At 40.8% G+C, this 20,226-nt stretch overlaps 1 protein-coding gene and 1 long non-coding RNA gene across 4 annotated transcripts in view; both read left to right on the top strand.

Annotated features, from left to right (window-relative positions):
• The first annotated feature begins 465 nt into the window (after window positions 1–465).
• Window positions 466–20,226, top strand: part of GPR155 (G protein-coupled receptor 155) — a 44,875-nt gene continuing 25,114 nt past the window's right edge. For 2 of the 3 annotated variants that reach the window (XM_007060528.4, XM_037911954.2), the window contains exons 1-2: window positions 466–1,017; window positions 9,746–10,257. In XM_007060528.4, the coding sequence (XP_007060590.2) occupies window positions 9,792–10,257 (466 nt within the window). In that variant the 5' untranslated portion in view covers window positions 466–1,017; window positions 9,746–9,791. Of the gene's footprint in view, window positions 5,160–9,745; window positions 10,258–20,226 lie in introns of all 3 variants that reach the window. The other variant, XM_043525287.1, reaches the window with a different exon arrangement.
• Window positions 11,308–12,743, top strand: LOC122462380. Its single transcript, XR_006284888.1, has 2 exons — window positions 11,308–11,354; window positions 12,661–12,743. It is a non-coding gene; the product is annotated as an uncharacterized LOC122462380 (long non-coding RNA).

Here is a 20,226-nt window from a genome sequence, read left to right as displayed (position 1 = left end):
GCAGGTCCTGTGACCACCTTTCCCCTTCCTCGAGACAGGATTTCTGAAGGGGTGGGGGGGTCTGTCATAGCCCTTATCAGGAACAAGACTTGGGATCAGATCTATAGTCTCCTCCCCCCCAAGGAAACGCGGGGTTAAGGTCTGAGGCCTCCCTTTCCCTCTCCAAGAGGAGTAGGGCTGCATGATAAACCCATAAACCCCCAGCCTGAGGAAACTTGGGGACACATCCAAAGCCCCCCATTAGTAAGGAGATGAAGGGATAGCTCTGCAGCCCCTTCATAAGGAGAGAGGGGAAATAAGTCTATAACCCCTCCCTCCAACAGGCATACTAGGGGGATAGACCCACACCCCAAGGAGCTGGAGGGGTGAGTGTGTGCCACATACCCCCATTTGAGAGCGGAGCTGGAGGCAGCTCTGTGCGCCCCCGGGTAAGGAGCGGTGCTCTCCACCCCCACAAGCTACTCCCTGAGAGAGGGCGGAGTCAAGCGGCTGCATCTAGCACGAACTTGGGTCCCAGGGGCACTAGCCCACCGAGCGCCGCCATCTTGAGGGCCGGCCTCCCCACCCCTGCCCTTCCCTGCCGCGGCAGCGAGCGAGAGCGACTGACTGGCTCCCTCCACGCTCCCGGCTCAGCAGCGGCGATGCGCGCCCCGCTCCTGCTCCCGCGGCTGGGGCTAGCGCCTGGCTGCCCACGACGCAGGGCGGGCACTTAGACTCGGGCGCCTCCTCTGTGGGGCCGGGCCCTGCCGCGCGTGGGAGCTGCCGAGGGACCCAGGGCGGCAGCGCTGCGCCTCGCCTCCCGCTCCATGGGGCTGAGCTGGAGACCGGCCCCAGCCTGCGGCGGCCAAGTCCTGCGCCAGGCAGAGGCGGCGAAGGACACCTCGGAGAGCAGAGAAGGCCTGGGGGAGCGGCCGGTGGCCGGGCACTGAGGGGGCCCCAGCACTCAGGGGCTCCGGAGCCGGCATGTGCGCTCCCGCGTTGGGGCTGTGACCGTCGCGGGGAGATCTCCTGAAATCTGTATGTTATTGGGGGCGGTACGGCGTGTGTGCCGGGGGGATGTCAGCCGGTCCCTGCTCCAGGCTGTGCCTTACGTAAGGCTGCGCTGGACACGGTGTGGGTGTTTCTTCTCTCACTGCTGGTTTGCAGCGAGATCTTCTGTGCAGATGCCCGGGCTGTCTCCTCCTCGGAGGCGCTCAGCCTGCCCACGGGAAGGGGAATTTTTACTTATTTTTAGCTGCCTGCCGTTTGCAATACCCTAACGACTGTGACTGCAGTAGGCGCTTAGCACGGGTGTGTGTGAGTGTGAGAGAGAGAGAGGTGTGTGTATAAATTTACCCTTTAATACTCACTTCAAGCTATCCAACAACACATCTTATTTACTGGTAAACATGATCTCATTCCAAAACTATAGTGTTGGTTACACCGTGTTTTCAGTGTGATTGTAAACACCTCTGGTACAGTTTGCCACTGACTGAAAAAATCTGTGTTTCATCAGTCTTAGCATTGACTTGTTTGTGTTTTTTTTTTTTTTTTTGCACCAGTTATTTTCGTACTTGTCAAACTAGACAAAGTGAAGCATTTGCTGTGTATATCTGTTATAATATATTCAAGTAGATTTAGTTTAAACACACCACCAAACTAAACCATCAGGAAACCCACCTAGCCTTCCTTTTCATCTTCCAGCTTTTCCCTCAAGTCTTCTGTTATGCAGCACATTGCAATTAGTTTTGTACTTGTCAGACACAGACATTTCCCAATCATGAATGTGGTTACTCATGCACAGAAGGAGCATAGTAGGCACTCATAGAAAATAAATATGAAGTACTAATCATAGGGCTTTACTTTTCACTGTATGTTTAAAAGAATTTAATAAGAGTGAGTGATTAGGTCTCAGCTGATTTTACAGATGGGGAAAACTGAGGCACTGAGGGGTTTTCTGTTTGTTTTAAAGAGATGTTGAATCTAAAAATCACACTTCAGTGTGTAAAATATTTTACTGACTGTGTGGCATCAAAGATCACATCTACAAATAAAACATAAAATTACTATAACTAAAAGAGTAGGGGAAATATTTTTCTTTTTCAGTTTGTTTACTTTGTGCAATTGGCAACACTTCTCATATTGTTAGGGCTTTTCTACGCACCGAATTTACACCCATTTAACTTACTTAGTTGGAAGCCACACCTTTTAGTTATATCAGTGCCACTTTGTATGTAGACCAGGGCCTTCATTTCACTGCTTCTTTTGTGTAGTCAGTTTTCTTTGTTGTTGTTGTTTCTGTGGAATCTAGGCACTTTCACACAGCAAAAGTGTGGGGAAAAAATAGGAAATATTTTAAAACCCTAAACGGTGTGGAGGGGAACAAAGAAGAAGGTTTGGTACCTGAAACTACTTTTGGAATTGACTAGAGTTCAGACTAATGGTGTCCCTTTTCGGTGATTTGCCTAAGGTTACACCGTTACTCTTCATTTACTCTCTAGAGGCTAGAAGACCGAATGGCAATGTACAGGAGTGGAATCTGTACCAATCACTTCTCACCACTACAGTATCTTTTAATTTAAAGCACTAAGGTGATGCAATTAACTTCCTCTTTTTGGTGGTTTTATTACTCTAGACAATTTTAAAAGCAGACAAACCCATTCAGTATGTTCTTCCTCTAATGTGAGCACCTGAGATGCAGAGCTCTTTCATGGGAGATGTTGCCCCTTCTGTCAAGGTTTCCACTTAAATGAGTTTGTCCAACAGAACTATAATGCGTTTATCACCAGCAGGATACCGTTATATTGCATTATGTTGTAAATGAGGTGATCTGCTTTGTGAAAGTGATCTCAGGATCCATTAACAATTTACAGAATCTCTTCAACAAAATCAGCATGTTTCTGGTAGAAAGTCCCCTCAGAATTTTGGGGAGGGTCAGTAAGAAGAATTTTTGTGGAACTCCAAACTTAGTTTATCTTCCATTAAAAGTGGAGGGGAGAGTGAAGAGGGTCTTCATGCAGGAGAGGTGGAACCCAGCTGCTTGTGCTGAGGTTTACGCATAGTTGCCAGTATTTAGAAGAGTGTTCAAGAAATAGTACTCTGATCAAAGCAGGGATCTGGGAGTTGCTCGAACTCCTAGCAACTGGAGAGTTTGGTTTGTGTTTTAGTGCTTTACAAATATTAATCAGTACACCCACCACTCATGTGAAGTAAGTAGCTAAGTAAGTATTATTGTCTGAGTTTTACAGATAGGGTACTAAGTTAGTGTTGGAGTTGGGGTTATAGAATGCAGTAGGTCCTTATACTCTGGCGCTTTTTAGTCTACTACTAGACCAGACTTCCTCTTGTTTGTTGAGCTATCCCTCCTTGAGACCAGTAGCTACAATGTTTGCCTGGCAGAGGAGCTAGGTCAGCAGCTGTCCTTAGCACAAATGGCAGCCTAGGCAGCACTGTCTCTAAAAGTCATGAATTAGTCAGCAGTCCCCCCAGAATAAATGCATCTGTGACTAACTTCTCCCTCTCCCTTCTCTGGAATAAGGGAAAAAAGTGGGAGGCCAGGTCTACACTACAAACTTTTTAGATGGTGTAGTTAACGCCAGTCGGGCTTGATTTGTGACTGACAGCTGTGCTAGGAGAAGCTCAAAGAGTAGCTGCACTTACCTACTGGTAAAACTGTGCTTTTGCACAGATAGCTTATGTCATCTGAGTGGCTGTAGTGGAGGAGGGAGGTCCTAGACTAAGCTACATGAGCAAAAACACAGTTTTGCTGGTATAAGCTGGGTCCACAGTAGGAGTGCTTTGCCAGCACAATACACCCTTGTAGCTATATAGCTATGCCAGCAAGGCTTTATAAGTGTAGGCCTGGCCTCAGTTCCTGATCTGTAAGATGGGGATAGTAATATTTCTCTACCTCACAAGGATGTTGTGAGGATAAATATATTCAAGATTGTGAGGCGGTCAGATCTATGTCACTAGAGGGCCATATAAGTATATTAGGCCAGGTCTACACTAGAAGAGGTTTGCTGGTGTAACTATAATGGCACCCCCCCGCCACCACCTCCCAGCTGTAGATGCAGCTTATACTGGCAACAGTATCGTTTATACCAATTCTCTGAGGAAAATAAGCTACACCAGCGAGAGCACTTTTATGCTGGTATAACTACATCTACATTAGGGCTTTTGCTGGCATCGAAGTGTTTTTTTGGGTTTTTTTTTTTGGCGGGGGCAGGAATCGCACCCCTAACCAATTGGTTTACTGTTGAAAGCGTTCTAGTGTAGATGGGGTCTTAGATAGGAAGGCACGGGACACAGGCTGCTGCTGTGGATCGGAGCAAAGCCTTTGGGCGAAGGAGCCAGACACTGAGGTTATTGCTAGGAAGGCCCCAGGGTAGGCCAGGGAAAAGGCCAAGTTTTTAGTGCTCCTGAGAGCCTGGCCTCTGTAACTCTGCCTCATGTTCATTTAGGGTTTACTACCTGCAGAAGCCAAAATATACACTCTTCTCAGGTGTGGTTATACAATTGTATCCTGCTTGGGGCTGTTTGAGTGCAGAAGGAAGGGCTGAGAGTTTATTATTGCGCTGATTCTGTGCTGCAATCTATACTATGCAAAAGGGACCTAAAAAACTAGTTGGAAAAGTGCTGTCCACTAATAAATTAGTGGGAAATAGTCAAATACAGATGTTCATTGGAAAGGAAAACCTGGGAAGCAGCGATGCTGAAAGAGCCTTAGGGGTGAGAATGAGCAGTAAATTAGACCAGAGTTTTGCAATGTGATATCGGAGTGAAAAAGCCAATGTAACTTTGGGCTACAACTAGCTGTGCTATGTATTAGGGAGGTAATAATTTCTATGTGGGTCTGGTGCAACCATACCTGAGATATTGTGTTCAGTTCTGGGTACCTTCTCATCAGAAGAATATTGAAAGCTTTGAGTGAGCAAGAAAAATAACCTGTGGGCTGGAAGAAAGTTTGAGAACTAAATGTGTATGGCTGAGCTAAACATCAGTTAAACTGAGGAGGGGACATACTCTCCATCCAAATAGTTGAAAGGTGAAAACACTAGGGAGGAAGAGAAATTCAAGAAGTTGATACATGGAGGCCTGTGTCAGCAGTCTCTTGGTGTGGTCTTTCGAGGGGCCCCAGTTTCTCCTGGCTGACTCTCCTTTAGCTTGTCTTCAATCAGGTGAGTTCCTGGACCTTTACCTCTAATTAAGGCTATCAGACTTACAGTCTGCTTCACTCTCTTGATTACTTTCCTGAAAGCAGTCTGGTGTCTGCCCTTTGCTGTCCCATGCCTTTTTGCCTCCTCTTCCATCTGTCTTCGCTACCTGGAGGCCTTGTTTCCTCTATTAGTTGCAGCTGTGGGCATCTGTCTCCATGATTGGCAGCTCTGGCAGCTGTGTGGGAGTGTGATCAAGCTGAAGAGGTGGTTCTCCCCCCCTCTGTCTATGCTCAGTGTGGGGTTTGTAGACCTGATTACAAGGGCATAACTTGGAGTAATGGGGTAAAATTTAGTTAGATCATCAGGAAAAACTAACTGATAGTGAAGTGTGTTGCATTCTCTCAAGAGAACTGCTGAATCCATGTTGTTTGGGAGATTTACAGTGTAGAGTGGACACAACATTGGAAAATGTACTGTATGGGATAAGGATGGACTGGTTGACCTAAAATAGGCTATTTTCATCCCAGTTGATCAAATGTGGTAAATGTACACAATGCTGCAAGGTGGGTAAGGTTGTCAAATATTTAGTCTGTGTCCCAAAGAACTTGCATTCTAAATGCATGTACGATATAAAATATAACAACTGTGGGCAGGGAAGGAGCTCTCTCTAAGAACACTTGTGTACATTGGTGCTCTGGATTAATGGTGTAATGTTTTATAATTCAATTGGGTTAGGAAAACTTTCTTTAAAAACTTCAAAGCTTTGTTTGAATCATTTAATAGGCTGACTCTTTAATGTGCAGTTAAATTGGAGAAGAGTTCCTATCACTGTTGATACTAGTGCATATGTCACACTTGCCACAAAGTAATCAAGATGTGAAGGTTGTCTTCATGTTCTTTATGTATATAAATCTCCCCACTGTATTTTCCACTGAATGCATCCGATGAAGTGAGCTGTAGCTCACGAAAGCTTATGCTCAAATAAACTTGTTAGTCGCTAAGGTGCCACAAGTCCTCCTTTTCTTTTTTGCGAATACAGACTAACATGTCTGCTACTCTGAAACCTGTCTTTATAACCAGGGGAGAAACAAACTGTATATTGTTTTTTGTTTTTTTTAAAGTACGTAACACATTTGTGACTTTCTGTTGTCCATGTTTCCGTAGCAACTGCAGAAATTAGAAAGGTCATCTCCATCTCAGTCTGAAATGGGGCACAGGAAAAAAGCAGAATCTCTGTGACCATGTCTACATTAGCATTTTTCTTAAAATCTCCAACTCTGAATCCAGCATCAATGCAGCATCACTATTGCTTGTAACAGTGGGAATGTTAGTGTAGACCACCAATTGGTATCTTTACCACTGTGTTGTGTACCTAAATTAAAGAATGCCTGTGTTGTGTTAATGCACTTTCTGCTGCGGTTTTTCTATCGCGGTGGGACGGGGGGGGATGTTACCCTCTTTTACCTGCTCCTTTAGACGAAATTCAGAGTCCTATGGGTGATTTCAGTTGGAAGGAGAAATTGATGATGAAGGCAGGCATGTCTTTCATACAAACCTGTTTGCTTACCAAGAATGTACAAAGTCCTGTTTTCTTGAACATAGGAGGAATCCAACAACAAGAGAGTGTTTCTTTGCTCAGAGTTCCACGCCCCTTTCGGCCACCACTCAGCCCAGAATGTTCCCTCTCTAGGTTGTTGTTTTTCCCTCAGGGCCATGGTCCCAGGGTTTGCGTAGGCTATGCTCTTGGCTACTTTGGTCTCTGTTCTGGTGCTTCCATTCTGTGTCTCTCTCACACACAGCTGCCCTTCCCCAGTTCCTGGCCAGCCTCTGTGATTATCACTCTTCAGGGAAGCCCCTTGGCCAGTGTGGCCCAGGCTTACCATGCTGGTCTATTCCTTGAATGGTGGTTTCCGTTGTTTTTTAGTACTAAACAAAGTTCCATTTTTTTAATGGCTCCCTCATAGGTACTTACCAGATCTGTCATCCCTGCAGCCACCATCACCTCTCAGCATAAAAATAAGACTTTGTCTTAAGTTCTTAACCAGATGAATGATGCAGAAAGTCTGGTTGGTTAGAAAGGATAATTGGCTTAGAATGGTGATCTGATCTTTTTTTTTGCTTGGTGTGGTAGCAGTGGACATGATTTCTTCTGTGGCCACTGGAATTTATTCTTAATTAGAATAGGAATTCTCCTCTATTGTAGCATCTTATTGAGTATCTTTAGGCAATAGTGATGAAATACAGAGAGCTCTCTTTATTTAGTTTTAAATTAGCAAGTTGGTAAGATGCCCCGTCCACTCCAAAATATCCCAGAGGTCAGGCAGAGAATAGAGTCAGTGGGAAAAGGGAGGAGGCTAGTTTCTTATTTTCTAGTCTGCTTGGCGCTACTCTTCATTTTAATGCCATAAATGTACAAGAGAAAGCAGCTCACTCCAAAATATGTATTAATATATTAAACTGAAGTGTGCTTTCCCTGCTCTTGGACAGGAGGCCCAGCACTTGATAGGATTAAAAACCACGTTACCATTAGCCAGTTTTTAAAGGTTGTGGAAAACATTTTAACTATCTGAATAACTGAAAGAATATTTCCCCTCTTTTACATTCAGAACTTGCATTCTTCTTATCAAATGATGTCATTTGTTCTTTCAAATGAACAGAACATCAAGGTGTGTGATGGGTACATACACCCACATGTTTTTCTGGTCATGCAGTCAGCAATCAGATGGTTCACAGAGGGGGCATTTGATGTCTTATGAAAGAAGCACATCAACTTAAAAATCACAATTTTGTCTGACAGTGTTACTCCCCACCATTCAGAAGCAACGGTGTAACCAAATAAGATTAGACTGAATCAGATTGTTCACTCTGCATTTGACAGCATTCTGTGTTGAGTCAGTTAAACTGTTTCCTCTGCAGAGTCAGTCATTTGCCCATTTGGATTGGTGTCTTATGCAGCATCATCAGAGATGGGGGGAGGGGAATCTTTTAAAATTATATAAATATGATTGTATAACAATAAAAATTGACCGAGGAACTTCGGAGCAGGCATGGGATCTGAAACTGCTTGTAACTCCTCGTTTGAAATAGTTTAGATTTCAGATTTGACAGGAGGGTATCATGCATGGGGAAAGCTCACTGTTTTGTTTTTTTTTAAGCAGACTCCCTCCCCCATCTACATTACAACTGTAATTTAGTAATGAGACCATGTGACAGGATCTATCAGTCCTTCTCTGTTCGTTGCTGGAGGCATTGCAGCCCTGACATCCCCTGTTCAATGACCAGACCAGGCTACAAAAAAGACTTAGTCCTCCAGTGGCCTAGAATGGCTAGGAGGAGACTTTGACCAATCAGGACCCAGCATGCCAGTTAAAAAGGCTTGTCCCCTTTTTCTCAGGGCAGCGCTTCTGGATGAGAGTGGGACAGATCAGGAGCTCTGCTTGCCCAGAACCTCAGGGTCTTGCTTTCAAGCATTGCAACTAAGTGCTTGTCTTTGAGGTTCATTTATTTAAAGGTGCAGACAGCCAAATTCTGAGTTTATTTTTATTTAACTGTTTAGATACTGAAGTCAAGCTTGTGGCACAGACTACCCTCCTGCAAGCAGGTAGCCAAAACTTGTGGACTAAGCCGGGGGACGCCTGGAGTACCGCCCAAACAGTCCCACTTGTGACATACCCAAATACGGCACCTTTTTCCCCAAGCCTCGTTACAGCACCATTACAAGTTGTAACATATATAGGACCTAACTGCACGGATTGTAACAGTGAGCTTCTTTTTTACTCTACAGCTTCTAATGGTGTTGTAACGGGATCTCCTGACTTGATTAGAGTTTTAGTATGTATGGAACTTCCATCTTTCTGGCCCTGCTCACATTTACTTTTCATGACGTTAGGAAACAGTTTCTTAAAGAAAGCTCTTAAATATGATTTCAGCTAAAATGATGCTGCCAGTTGGTGTACATGAAACATAACTTACTTAAAAGTTTGTTTTTAAAAACAATGTTGTGTACACTGGCTATGGATATGGCCCTGTTAAGTGAAACCAGTTTTCAGACCTGGCCCAACAAGACAAATGCCTTAGCTTTACTTTGTGATTGATTTATTTTTCATTAAATCAGAAGAGCTGAAAGTGCCTTTATTTATTTTAAATAAATGTTTAGATTCCAGAGTCTACAGCAGAAAATCCTCAAGTCATGTCACTTTCCATGCCAGCAGATTTCATTGTTTCAGCTCTTGAGTTACATTTAGCTTTAATTTTCACTTGACATATATACTAGAATTAAAGTTGAAACCCAAGTGGATTTTAGTATTTGTACTAATTGTAAAGCTGTGCTATTGGTGAATTGTGTGCACTTGCCACTATCAGCAGAAGAGAGAAATAGCTAAGGAGGGAAGAATGTGTATTTGGGATCCACCCAAATGATTTTACAGTTTTCTATTTTATCAGTTTTGTTTCTTTCTCTCTCCCCCTCTCAGTAGCTGCCATTATCTGGCTGGGTGATGGACAGAAGTGTTTGTGGGAGGGATTTGGAACTGCATTTTAAAATAATCAGAGAGGGACACTCCCACTCAGAAGTTGAATAACACTGTTTCGTTCTTTTATTTTTACAGATCAGAACATCACATGCTCCGCTTTTAAAACGAGCAGTGAGAGAAGATGGATACTTTCTCAGACTTTACCGCAAAGAACCTCTCCTCTTCAGCCAATATGTCGCATTCCCTGCCCAGCAAGTTGGACTACCAATTCAATGTTACCAGCCGTTCTCCTTCCATGTCAATAAGCAGGCTTTTCCCAGCACTGCTACAATGCTTTGGCATCATCCTCTGTGGATATATAGCTGGAAGAGCCAACATCATCACATCAACTCAGGCCAAAGGACTGGGAAATTTTGTCTCCTGTTTTGCGCTTCCAGCTTTGCTATTCAAAAACATGGTGGTACTTAATTTTTCCAATGTGAACTGGTCCTTCCTTTGCAGCATCCTGGTTGCCAAAGCTTCTGTATTTTTCTTAGTCTGCATTTTAACATTATTGGTAGCCAGTCCTGAAAGTCGATTTGGCAAAGCAGGACTGTTCCCTATTTTTGCTACACAAAGCAATGACTTTGCACTGGGATATCCTATAGGTAAGAAACCACTTATGCTCTCTTGTTTTTGTTAACTTCTGTGTTTAACATTATTTTTCCTTGTCCTAGGCATTTACTGTATGCTGTGATTATACAGTCTTGTGTTCTTGTGCTTCTAATTTAGAATTGTTTTACATTCTGCTGAATTGAAATCTTAGGCTGTATAAAACAGTTGTCAACAAACAAACATACGTTTACTTGTACAGAGACATGTTTATGACTTCAGATGTGTTGACTGGATGGCTCTGGGAATCAGGGTGGATTTGATTTAAATCAAATTGATTGATTGAAATTGTAATATAAATCACTAGTCAGGAAGACTGAATTTAATCATGGATTTGTACATAAAAGTGCATTCTTGTTGGTTGTTACAACCTTAATACATATTCTTCACAATTCAGAAATAGATGTAGGTTTCATTTTTAGAAGGTTCACACTATACATTTTTAAAGTGATTTGTTTTGAAAACTTTTCAGATTAGTTTTACAGCTATATCAGAAAATGAATGATTGTTTGGTTATTTCATTTACCAAAGGTAATTAAAGCAGATATTTATGAGGTCATTGGGAGGTGAACTATCTCCAATTCAACAGGTTAATCATTAATATTTAGAGGATTTTCTTGCCATGCTGTATTAGGAGGAGCGCATCACCAGACAGACATTTTAAATTTTTTTATTTAACTAAAACACCAACATTATGTATTCTGGATTTTTTTCTTCAACAGCAAACATATGATATTTTAACAAAACAAGTATATGAATTTTTGAATTTAGTTAAACATTCAACTTTTTAAAATCGGGTTTGTTTTTGTTAAAATTGTATTTAACTAAAATAGTTAAATAAAATACTTTTTATAAAAAAAACAAAAATTGAATCGACTGTGTCAGCCAGGTCAACATGAGAAACTTAAAATATAGGCTTCTGCAGCTAACTCAGTCGTCTTCACCTTCATTTTCCTGTTTGTTCGTAATCTGAAAAGAAAAACAAGCTTTCCTGCTTTTTCAGGTCCCAAACAATTTCTCAATTTGGAATGAATTAGTCCGAAGGAAGAAACTATTCTTTCTGCACCGGCAGAAGAAGCTACTGCTGTTAAAAGTGAGATTATCACTTCAACAGTCTCCGAATCCAAGTGCTTAAGTGACTTCCACTAGGTCGCTGGTGTGACTTTCTTTAAAACATCATCAGCAAACATATATTTCTTGAATGATTTCACCCTTAGCTCTGAACTTCATTATAGTTGGCATTATGGAGGGATGATTGCTGGATGTCCATGTCATAGCCAACTCCTCTTCTTCAATAGTTAAGGTTTGACCCTGGTACCGAGTATTGAGAATATTTGCAAAAAAATGAGCTGGAGATAGTGCTTGTCCCATTTGTTTTTTTAATTCTTGTAATTTAACTCTGTCATTGCATAGTTCTTTTTTTAAGACCTCACTCAGTTCCTTCCAAATTTCAACAGCATCAGTAATAAAACAGCTATTTTCCCTGCATTTTATTCAAGGCTGCAGAAATAGGCTTCAGGGGACTCGGTGTGTGTTCAACGTTTCTCTGAAGCCCAATGGTGAGAACTTTGGCTGTGACAGGGCCATCTATTTTTTCACGATTTTGTTCACAAACTGTCATCAGATTAGGCCAGTTCTTGATATCGTGCTGAAAATAGTACACTACTGAGTTCCATCGCACGTCTTGTGGGAGAGTTAGCTTGGTTCCTCCCACTTTTTTCAGAGCAGCTGCTGCAAAATGGTTGTTACGGAAGTATCTTGCAATTTCAACAACATTAGCCTTTATTTCTGGAACACTGAAGTCTTTGGCTAGGAGGTGCATCAAATAAGCACTGCAACCTTATGGTATTAGCTTGGGACTCACTTCTAAATTTCTTCTCATCTTGGGTACATTTGCAGCAGTGTCTGTGACCAAGCTGCGTACTAGACATTTTAATTTTTTTTCACAGTTTGTTATAGCTTTTACTGCTACGTCTTGTAAGTATTCTGTTGTGTGTGCATTTCCTGATGTATCAATTGTTTCTGAAGACATTCTCTTCTTCTGTTGTGTCACAAGCACATACAATAGGATCATTGTGAACATTGCTCTGCCCATCAAGACTCAGGTTAACAATTTTACCCTCTAGACCTTTTGCACAGTGCTCAATTTCTCTTTCATACAGTTTATCCAACAATTTGCCTATGACATCTGCTCTGTTGGGTGGACTGTATCCTGGTCTTAATGACTGAACCATGTTAATGAAGTGTGGGTTCTCAATCATATGGAAAGGAGTTTGTTGCATAAACAAACGGGGCAATTTTTCCATCAATTACCTCTTTTTGTAATCTGCTGGTTCTTATCACAAACTTATATATGATTGTTTCTGGATGATGGAGATTTTTTTTTCTTTTTGCTACAGGTGATATACTGTGGCTATGTGACATACATGATGTGACTGACACACTGTCATTGGCAGAGAACTCTGACACTATAGAAAATGATGGTGATCTTGAAGGTGGATAGTCTTCAGAATCCTGTATGTTGAGGATGGATTCTCCTAAACAAAATCAGTCAATGCAGTTATTTAATTATTATTACCATACTGCGCATTTAGTTTTTCTCATTGCATTCACTGACACTCAGTACTACTTTAAAAGGTGAAATTGTAAAAGGAATATCTGCCTATTTCAGCTATTTATTTTTTTATCACAACTGCATCGAAAATGATAGTACCACAGAGTAACAACTATATTTTTTGCTCAAATATGAGAATTCAAGAATAGTCCAGAAGGAAGACAGACAGTCCTTAAGAAAGAAGTATGAAATAAAAAAGTTTACCAACCTGACGATCCTGCATGTTCAAATATGTTCCTTTCATCATCTTCAATGCAGCTTCCTCCTGAAAAGGAACACTTTTCACGATGTTGTTTCATTTGGGCAACCGGGCCTTGCATTTATTTGTTGCACTGTTGCATTTTGCACGCATGCCTGTCTTACCCACAGGTAGAGGAACTTCATTAAAATATTCCCAAACTGGGTCTCTCTTACAGCCTGCTGCCATTATAGGTTTTCCCTTCTAGTGAGAGAATGGTCTGGTAGATCTCAAATCAACGAAGGCTGCGCTCAGAAAGACCTCAAGACTTCTGGAATATGCTGCTCAAACAGTTTCACTTTTGTTTCTACTGCCTGTCCCTCCCTTCTCACATTTATCTCCAGACTTCTTCTTGTCCAGATCTATTCCTCACCCAACAATCTTCTGTTCATTGAACTTTTTGAAACTTTGCGCTTTTAGAGAGAGGTAAGGGATTGACTCTTTGTACACAAATTTGCGGAGGGACAATAGGGTTGAAGTCTGTTATTTCTCACCGCTATATATTTATTTATTTATTTAAAAACATTTTTGCTGTTAACAAGCATGTTATCTCGGATGACACAAATCCACAGTTTGAGACTCGCAAAACTAAGCATCTCTGATGGCATCTTTTAGACTGAGCACTGAGTCCCATTGGGTAGATAGAAAGATTAACCTAAATCTATACAGAAGACCCTGGAACCCCATAAGATTGAGTCCATAATCCATGAATTATTAGAACTCATTTACAAAACTTTTCTTAATCATTATGTGAATACATTATCTGATACTATAGAATTTGAATTTATAATCCCTATTCCATGATGAGATCTCTTTGAGCTATAATGTATCTTAATTAAAACTATCCTTAGATGGTTTTTTTTCTCAAAAAGCATTTTATCAAAAAAATCTGATTTAAATTTAAAAAATCTGATTTTTTTTTTTTTTTTTTTTTTTTAAAAGCATTGATTTTTATCCACCCTGCTGGGAACAGAGAATAGGATACAGAGTCTTTCAGCTGCAATTTGTCACTGTGCATCTACACCAGGTATATGGGGACAAGAAGTTGCTACCATCTGTTAGCTATTCAGTGGCCTACATATAATGAGCTTAGTTTGGTTTTCAGTGGACTGATGTCCACATCCATGGTGGCAGTGTCTGCAGAGAAACCAAGAAATAAATAGACTGGACTACCATGTCACGCACATGAGTGAGTCCGCTAAGTCTGTGTTGAGGCACGTTAGAGGAATTTTTTGTTGCTGCTGCTGCTTGTGCTGTACTCCTTCTGTACATAAAGAGAGTACTTAATTCTCCAGAGATATCAATCTGATGACAGTTGTGAGCAATAAATGCCCCTAAAATATTTTTTTTTTAAATCAAAATTTTTAGCTTTGTGTGAAAACTTGCAAAACTGTCCTAAAACTAGAAGTATTTACTGTGTGTGGAAGATTTGTAAAGCAGTATACATTGCAGTACAGAACCCCTACAAAGATCTGACATCCCTTCCACCTCCCCTGCCCCGAAAACCAACAGACTTCACACACAATTCGAGATGAAGTGCGCTGTAGCTCATGAAAGCTTATGCTCAAATAAATTTGCTAGTCTCTAAGGTGCCACAAGTACTCCTTTTCTTTTTGCGGATACAGACTAACACAGCTGCTACTCTGAATTCTAGAAGACTTGACTAAAATAAGATGTCGCTGTCCTGTAGTTGTGTTGCTTGTTGCACTGTTGTCACAGAGTTATGCGTGACTGCAAAACTCATCATTTATAATGTTAGTTTTCTTTTTGTTTCAGAACTGTTTAGTGCTTCCAGAAATTGCAATTCAGAATAAAATTCTTACTATGAGTGGCTAATTAGGGGTTTACTGCTCGCCTGGCAAACATGCTGATTTCCAATCCGGGCTACTCAAGTCTCCCCAAACTTTAAAATTCTGAGGTTGCAGCTTAATTGTACATTTTTATGACATTTCAGGAGCTGCAATGGATGAGTTGCCTTGTACCTTCTTGGCTTTAGCTCTTGACCAAACATAAGGAAACCATCTAATGTGCATGTTTCCATCTATTGGGGAGTTTGTTCAAGAAGATTTAAATGTGCTCAAAACAGAATTTAACTATCTATTTGTTTGCATGCTGGCATCTTAATTTCTGTAGCAGGTGATGGAGGAAAGTGGCATCTTTTGGACTCAGTTCTAATATGTGATCATCAAGCATGCATTGTCATATGTTCTGTGGGGGAAATATCGCTTTGTATGTACACAGGATTTTGCATAGCCCATGGTAGTGTGTGACCATATATTTCAAATCTGAGCTTCTTGGGACTTTTTCTATGCCTTCAGCATAGAGTGTAACAAGAAATCTCTTTTCTGGTAGGGATCTAAAAAAAAAAAAATCCTATTTCCTTGAAGAATAAAACTTTTATTCTGTCAACTTTTTTGTTATTGCATCCCTATTTTTAATTTCAAACAATATAAAAACATAGCCCACTCCTTCTCCTCAATTTTTGGTAGACAGGCTTTTTATAATTGTTTTTGTTGTTGGTTTGCTAATGTGTATTTAGTCACTTACAAAACTATTTACTGTGTATAGCAGCCCAAGCATACCTGGAAAACTGGATTGTACAAATAATACTGTGTGTGTGGTGTGTGTTTAATTAGTGACCTGTAATGTGGTGTTAAAATTAACAGGAAAAACTGTGGCCATTTAAACAGCACTTACTTAAAAGGTAAAAAGCACAATTTAAAAACCATGCACTTACAGCTGAAGTTGTTTTTTTATTTTGTTTTTTTTTTGAGGAGTTGGTATGTCTGCACTTTACAATAGCAACTACTTAAAAGAACCCATTCAACATGAGCTCTGGTCAGTTTTAAAAATGAATCAAAAGCTACCTGTGGTTATAAAAATTAAAAAAATGTGGAAATTCACATTTTCCTATTTTGTAAATGTTTTTTTCTCCCTTGCTTTTGTACGAAAGACACACACAAACAGGAAAAAGTGACAGACTGTACAGAAGAAACAGTGAAGCTGACTAGATACAAAGTGCTTTCAAAATGCACCATGCAAACATACTTATTTTTGCCACCTAAACTCTCATTTATAATATGGTAGATGTTGCTTTCTTTTGATTTTTTTTAAACTTACTGTTAAATGTGAGCGTAATGTATGTTTTTAAGTTAATGGTAACTACTTACATTTTCATAGAGCCTTTTTATGATACCTTGAGGTGCTCTACAATAAGCTTGAAATTAAAAATGAAATCCGTCTTGCCACTATTTACTTAGAAGCCAAAGATACCAAATGTCTACGTTCCTTGCACAGGAAAAGATATTCTTCATATCAGTAGGTTCAAGAGTACAACAGAGCAGTTTGCAAGCGTGCACACAATTGGAGAATCTGTCTGACAGAATGTCAGACTTGGGCATCTAGAGCAAGTAATGTGTTGGAAGTGTGTGTGTGTGTATATATAAAATATAAAAATATCTTGATTTTTAGTGAGGCTTTTGGCATAGTTCCACATGACATTCTCATGAGCAAATTAGGGAAATGTGGGCTAGATGAAATTACTGTAAGGTGGGTGCACAACTGGTTGAAAGACCATACTCAAAGAATAGCTATCAATGGTTTGCTGTCAAATTGAGAGAACATATCTAGTGGGGTGTCTCAGAGTCAGTCCTGGGTCTGGAACTATTCAATATTGTCATTAGTAACTTTGATAATGGAGTAGTGTGTGTGCTTATGAAATTTGTGGATGACACCTAGCTGGGAGGAGTTGCAAGCACTTTGGATGACAGCATTAGAATTTGACAAATGGACAGACGACTTTGACAAATTGGAGAGTTGATCTGAAATCAACAAAATGAAATTCAATAAAGGTCAAGTGCAAAGTAATTCACTTAGGAAGGACAAATCAAATGCACCACTAAAAATGGGGAATAACTGGCTAGACATGAAAGGTAATTGTCCCACTCTACTTGGTACTGTAAGGCCTCAGCTGGAGTACTATGTCCATTTCTAGACACTACATTTTAGGGCTGAACCAATTGGAGAGTCCAGAGCAGAGCAACAAAAATGAGAAAAGGTTAAGAAAATCTGACCTGTGAGGAAAGGCTTAAAAAACTGGGCATGTTCATGAGAAAAGAAGATTGAGGGGGAACCTGGTAAGTCTTCAAATATGTTAAGGGCTGTCTGTTATGGAGAACAATTGATCACTTTATGTCCACAGCAGGTATAACAAGAAGTAATGGGCTTAATCTTCAGCCAGAAAGATTTAGGTTAGATATTAGGAAAACATTTCTAGCTATAAGGATAGTTAACTCAGGAATAGGCTTCCAAGGGAGATTGTGGAATCTCCATCTCATATTCGTTCGTTCGTTCGTTCGTTCGTTCGTTCGTTCGTTCGTTCACTCACACACATACAAAATGAGTACATACACACAGTCTTAGTGAACCTACTTCTCGCTTCCCTCGTCACCAAACCTTAAAACTTCAAGTTGCATGAATATGGAAGAATTAATAATAGAACGTACAATTAAAATGCTTGCAAATCAAGTAAGAATATGACAGGTTTCAGAGTAGCAGCCGTGTTAGTCTGTATTCGGAAAAAGAAAAGGAGTACTTGTGGCACATTAGAGACTAACCAATTTATTTGAGCATGAGCTTTCGTGAGCTACAGCTCACTTCATCGGATGCCACTAGTACTCCTTTTCTTTTTTCAAGTAAGAATATGTTCTTTGATGCAGTGATATTGGCACCCTCTACTGCAGATGCAGGAAAGCAAATCCTTGTTAGACTGGCCTTTGGTATTTTCAGTATTCAACTGGGACAGGTAAACTAAGAATCTCTAAAGGTGTTGCAGTCTAATAATATGTTGACTTAGCAAATCCAGATGGTTTCTGGCTTCCATTATTAAAATATAGAAATAGGGCATAACGGAGTCCTTATAACTTGCCCTTTTAACACTACTGATTACATAAGTACTGTGAGTAATGCTAAGTATGCTGAGTTAATAAGCTGTAAACAGAAATAAAGTGTTTTACCAATGACTGAACAATGAGTCTTATAGGTGTGTGTTCATTTAGAGCCAGAAAGTCCTATTTTTTTATATTGCCTCACCCCCCTCCTCAGCAATAGTCTGATCCTTTGACCTTGAAGGTGCTAGTCTGTCCATAAAAATCAGACATCTCCCTCCCCTGACTCAGCCTCTCTGTACAGGAGGTTGTCACTATCCCTTATGAAATTCCCTTTGCATATTTTAAAGTCTTTTACTATTATAATCAATACTATTGAGCAGTCAGGTTGGGGCTCCCACTCTTCCCTCCTCTGTACCTTAATTTCTCCAAATACTACTTTGAAGGTAGATCCACACAAGTGGGAGCTTTCAGCCTACATTTGCAATCCCCTGCCTTCTGGATTGGTTCTTGTTATTAGAAGAGGTTCCTTTTAGAGATACTAATTGACCTATATTATAATATTTGCTTTCCCTAACCAAAGGGATAGCCTAGCAGACAGCTAGTTGTCTGATGTGCCCTTGAGGCTAAAGAGATGGGGTTCATGTAATTTGTAGATTTCTTGCAAAACTAATTCTGCTTTATATCAAATATGAAATGTGCAAATAGATTTTAATCTATCATATTTGGTACTAATTCAGCTTCTCTCAGCACTCCTTTCTGGCTAGCACATTAAATAGTACTAGCTAATTGCTGGGTGTCTTTTGTTGGCCTTTTCAGGTGGGACACAGGTAAAAAGGCTGCCAACAGAAACAAGGATTAATGTTTATTTCAGAAGGTGTAACTTTCCTGGACTTGTTGGGAGGCACTAGGAAAGGGGTAAGATATAAGAATAAGTTATATCACAGTATCCGTGAATGTTCATTACTGACCACTGGATCATCATGGTTTTATAACTTGGGAAACAAAATGTTGTTGGTATGGCTGTTGTCAACTGTGGAGTGTAGTACAGGCCTTTTAAAAAAAAAAAAAAAAAAAAATCCACTTGCTTCTTAGAAATGGGAAGCTTTACCAAGCAAGTTGAGGGGCCAATTCCTTTAATGTCTGCAAAGTGGAATTGTAATTTACTTAAAATATATAAGGGCTAGAGTTGTGCCGGTAACTTCCCAAATGTGAATGGATTAAAAGGACATAATGTCTTTGTTCCGAGAGCTCCCATAACTTATAGGTTTGCCAAACAGAAGTAGAACAAATTAAGAAAACCTCTAATTGTTTTCATTGCTGCTGCAGGTAGTAGTGAAATTGTCAAGAGTTGTCAATTTATGCAGCTGCTTCTTGGTAAAATTTATGAACAGCCGTGGAGGCACTCTCAGGGAGCTATTCACAAGGGAGGCTGAGGGGGGAGGGCAGATAAGAGTACCTGGCTTTTTTTTTTTCTCACAGTCTTTGAACCAGGCAGGAGGTTGGTGGAAATGTAAAGTAGTGGAGCCTCTCCCCTCTTGCCTTTCACAGCAGCTAAGAAGTTCTGAGGGCCTGCAGGGAGGGGAGAGAGAGAGCAAGCTTCTGGCTACTGCAGGGAGGCGCTGGCATTTCAAATATGATGCAGGCTGGTGTACAAGATGGCGCCAAAGACAGCCCTCTCCCACTTAATTGCAGGGTTGGGCTTCTCACTGGGGATGTGTCCCTGGATCTCATTTTTGGAGCTCCCAACCCTCCTTCTGGCTAGCAGGTCTAATCCTTCCATTAGCAGATGTCTAAAAGGTTTTTCAAGTCCTAGGCCAGGTCTATATTAGGAGCGCTTTGCTGCGATAGCTATACTGCTATACTATACTATAGACTTCGACTGGCACAGCTATGTTCATCACAAATCATACCCCATCACACTGTGGCTGACATAGCTGTGCCAGCAAAAGTTTGTAGGGTAGACCTGGCCCTAGTTAAGTGTCAGTTTGCACCAACCTCTAATTTATCCCTGCTTTGGCTTACTAAGGCCTGGTCTACACTTAATTAGTTTGACCTACCTGCATTGCTCAGGGATGTGAAAAATTTCACACCCTGTGTGTCAAAATTAGGTTCACTTAACCCCTGTTGTAGACAGAGCTAGGTTGTCAGAAGAATCCTTCTGTCAGTGTAGCTACCACCTCTTGGAGAGGTGGAGTAACTACATAGATGGAAACAACCCTTACAT

Source organism: Chelonia mydas, chromosome 11 (assembly GCF_015237465.2).
Source record: "Chelonia mydas isolate rCheMyd1 chromosome 11, rCheMyd1.pri.v2, whole genome shotgun sequence".
Taxonomy (NCBI): domain Eukaryota; kingdom Metazoa; phylum Chordata; order Testudines; family Cheloniidae; genus Chelonia; species Chelonia mydas.
Note: the sequence above shows the minus strand (reverse complement) of the source record. Positions and strands in the feature narration are given on the sequence as shown.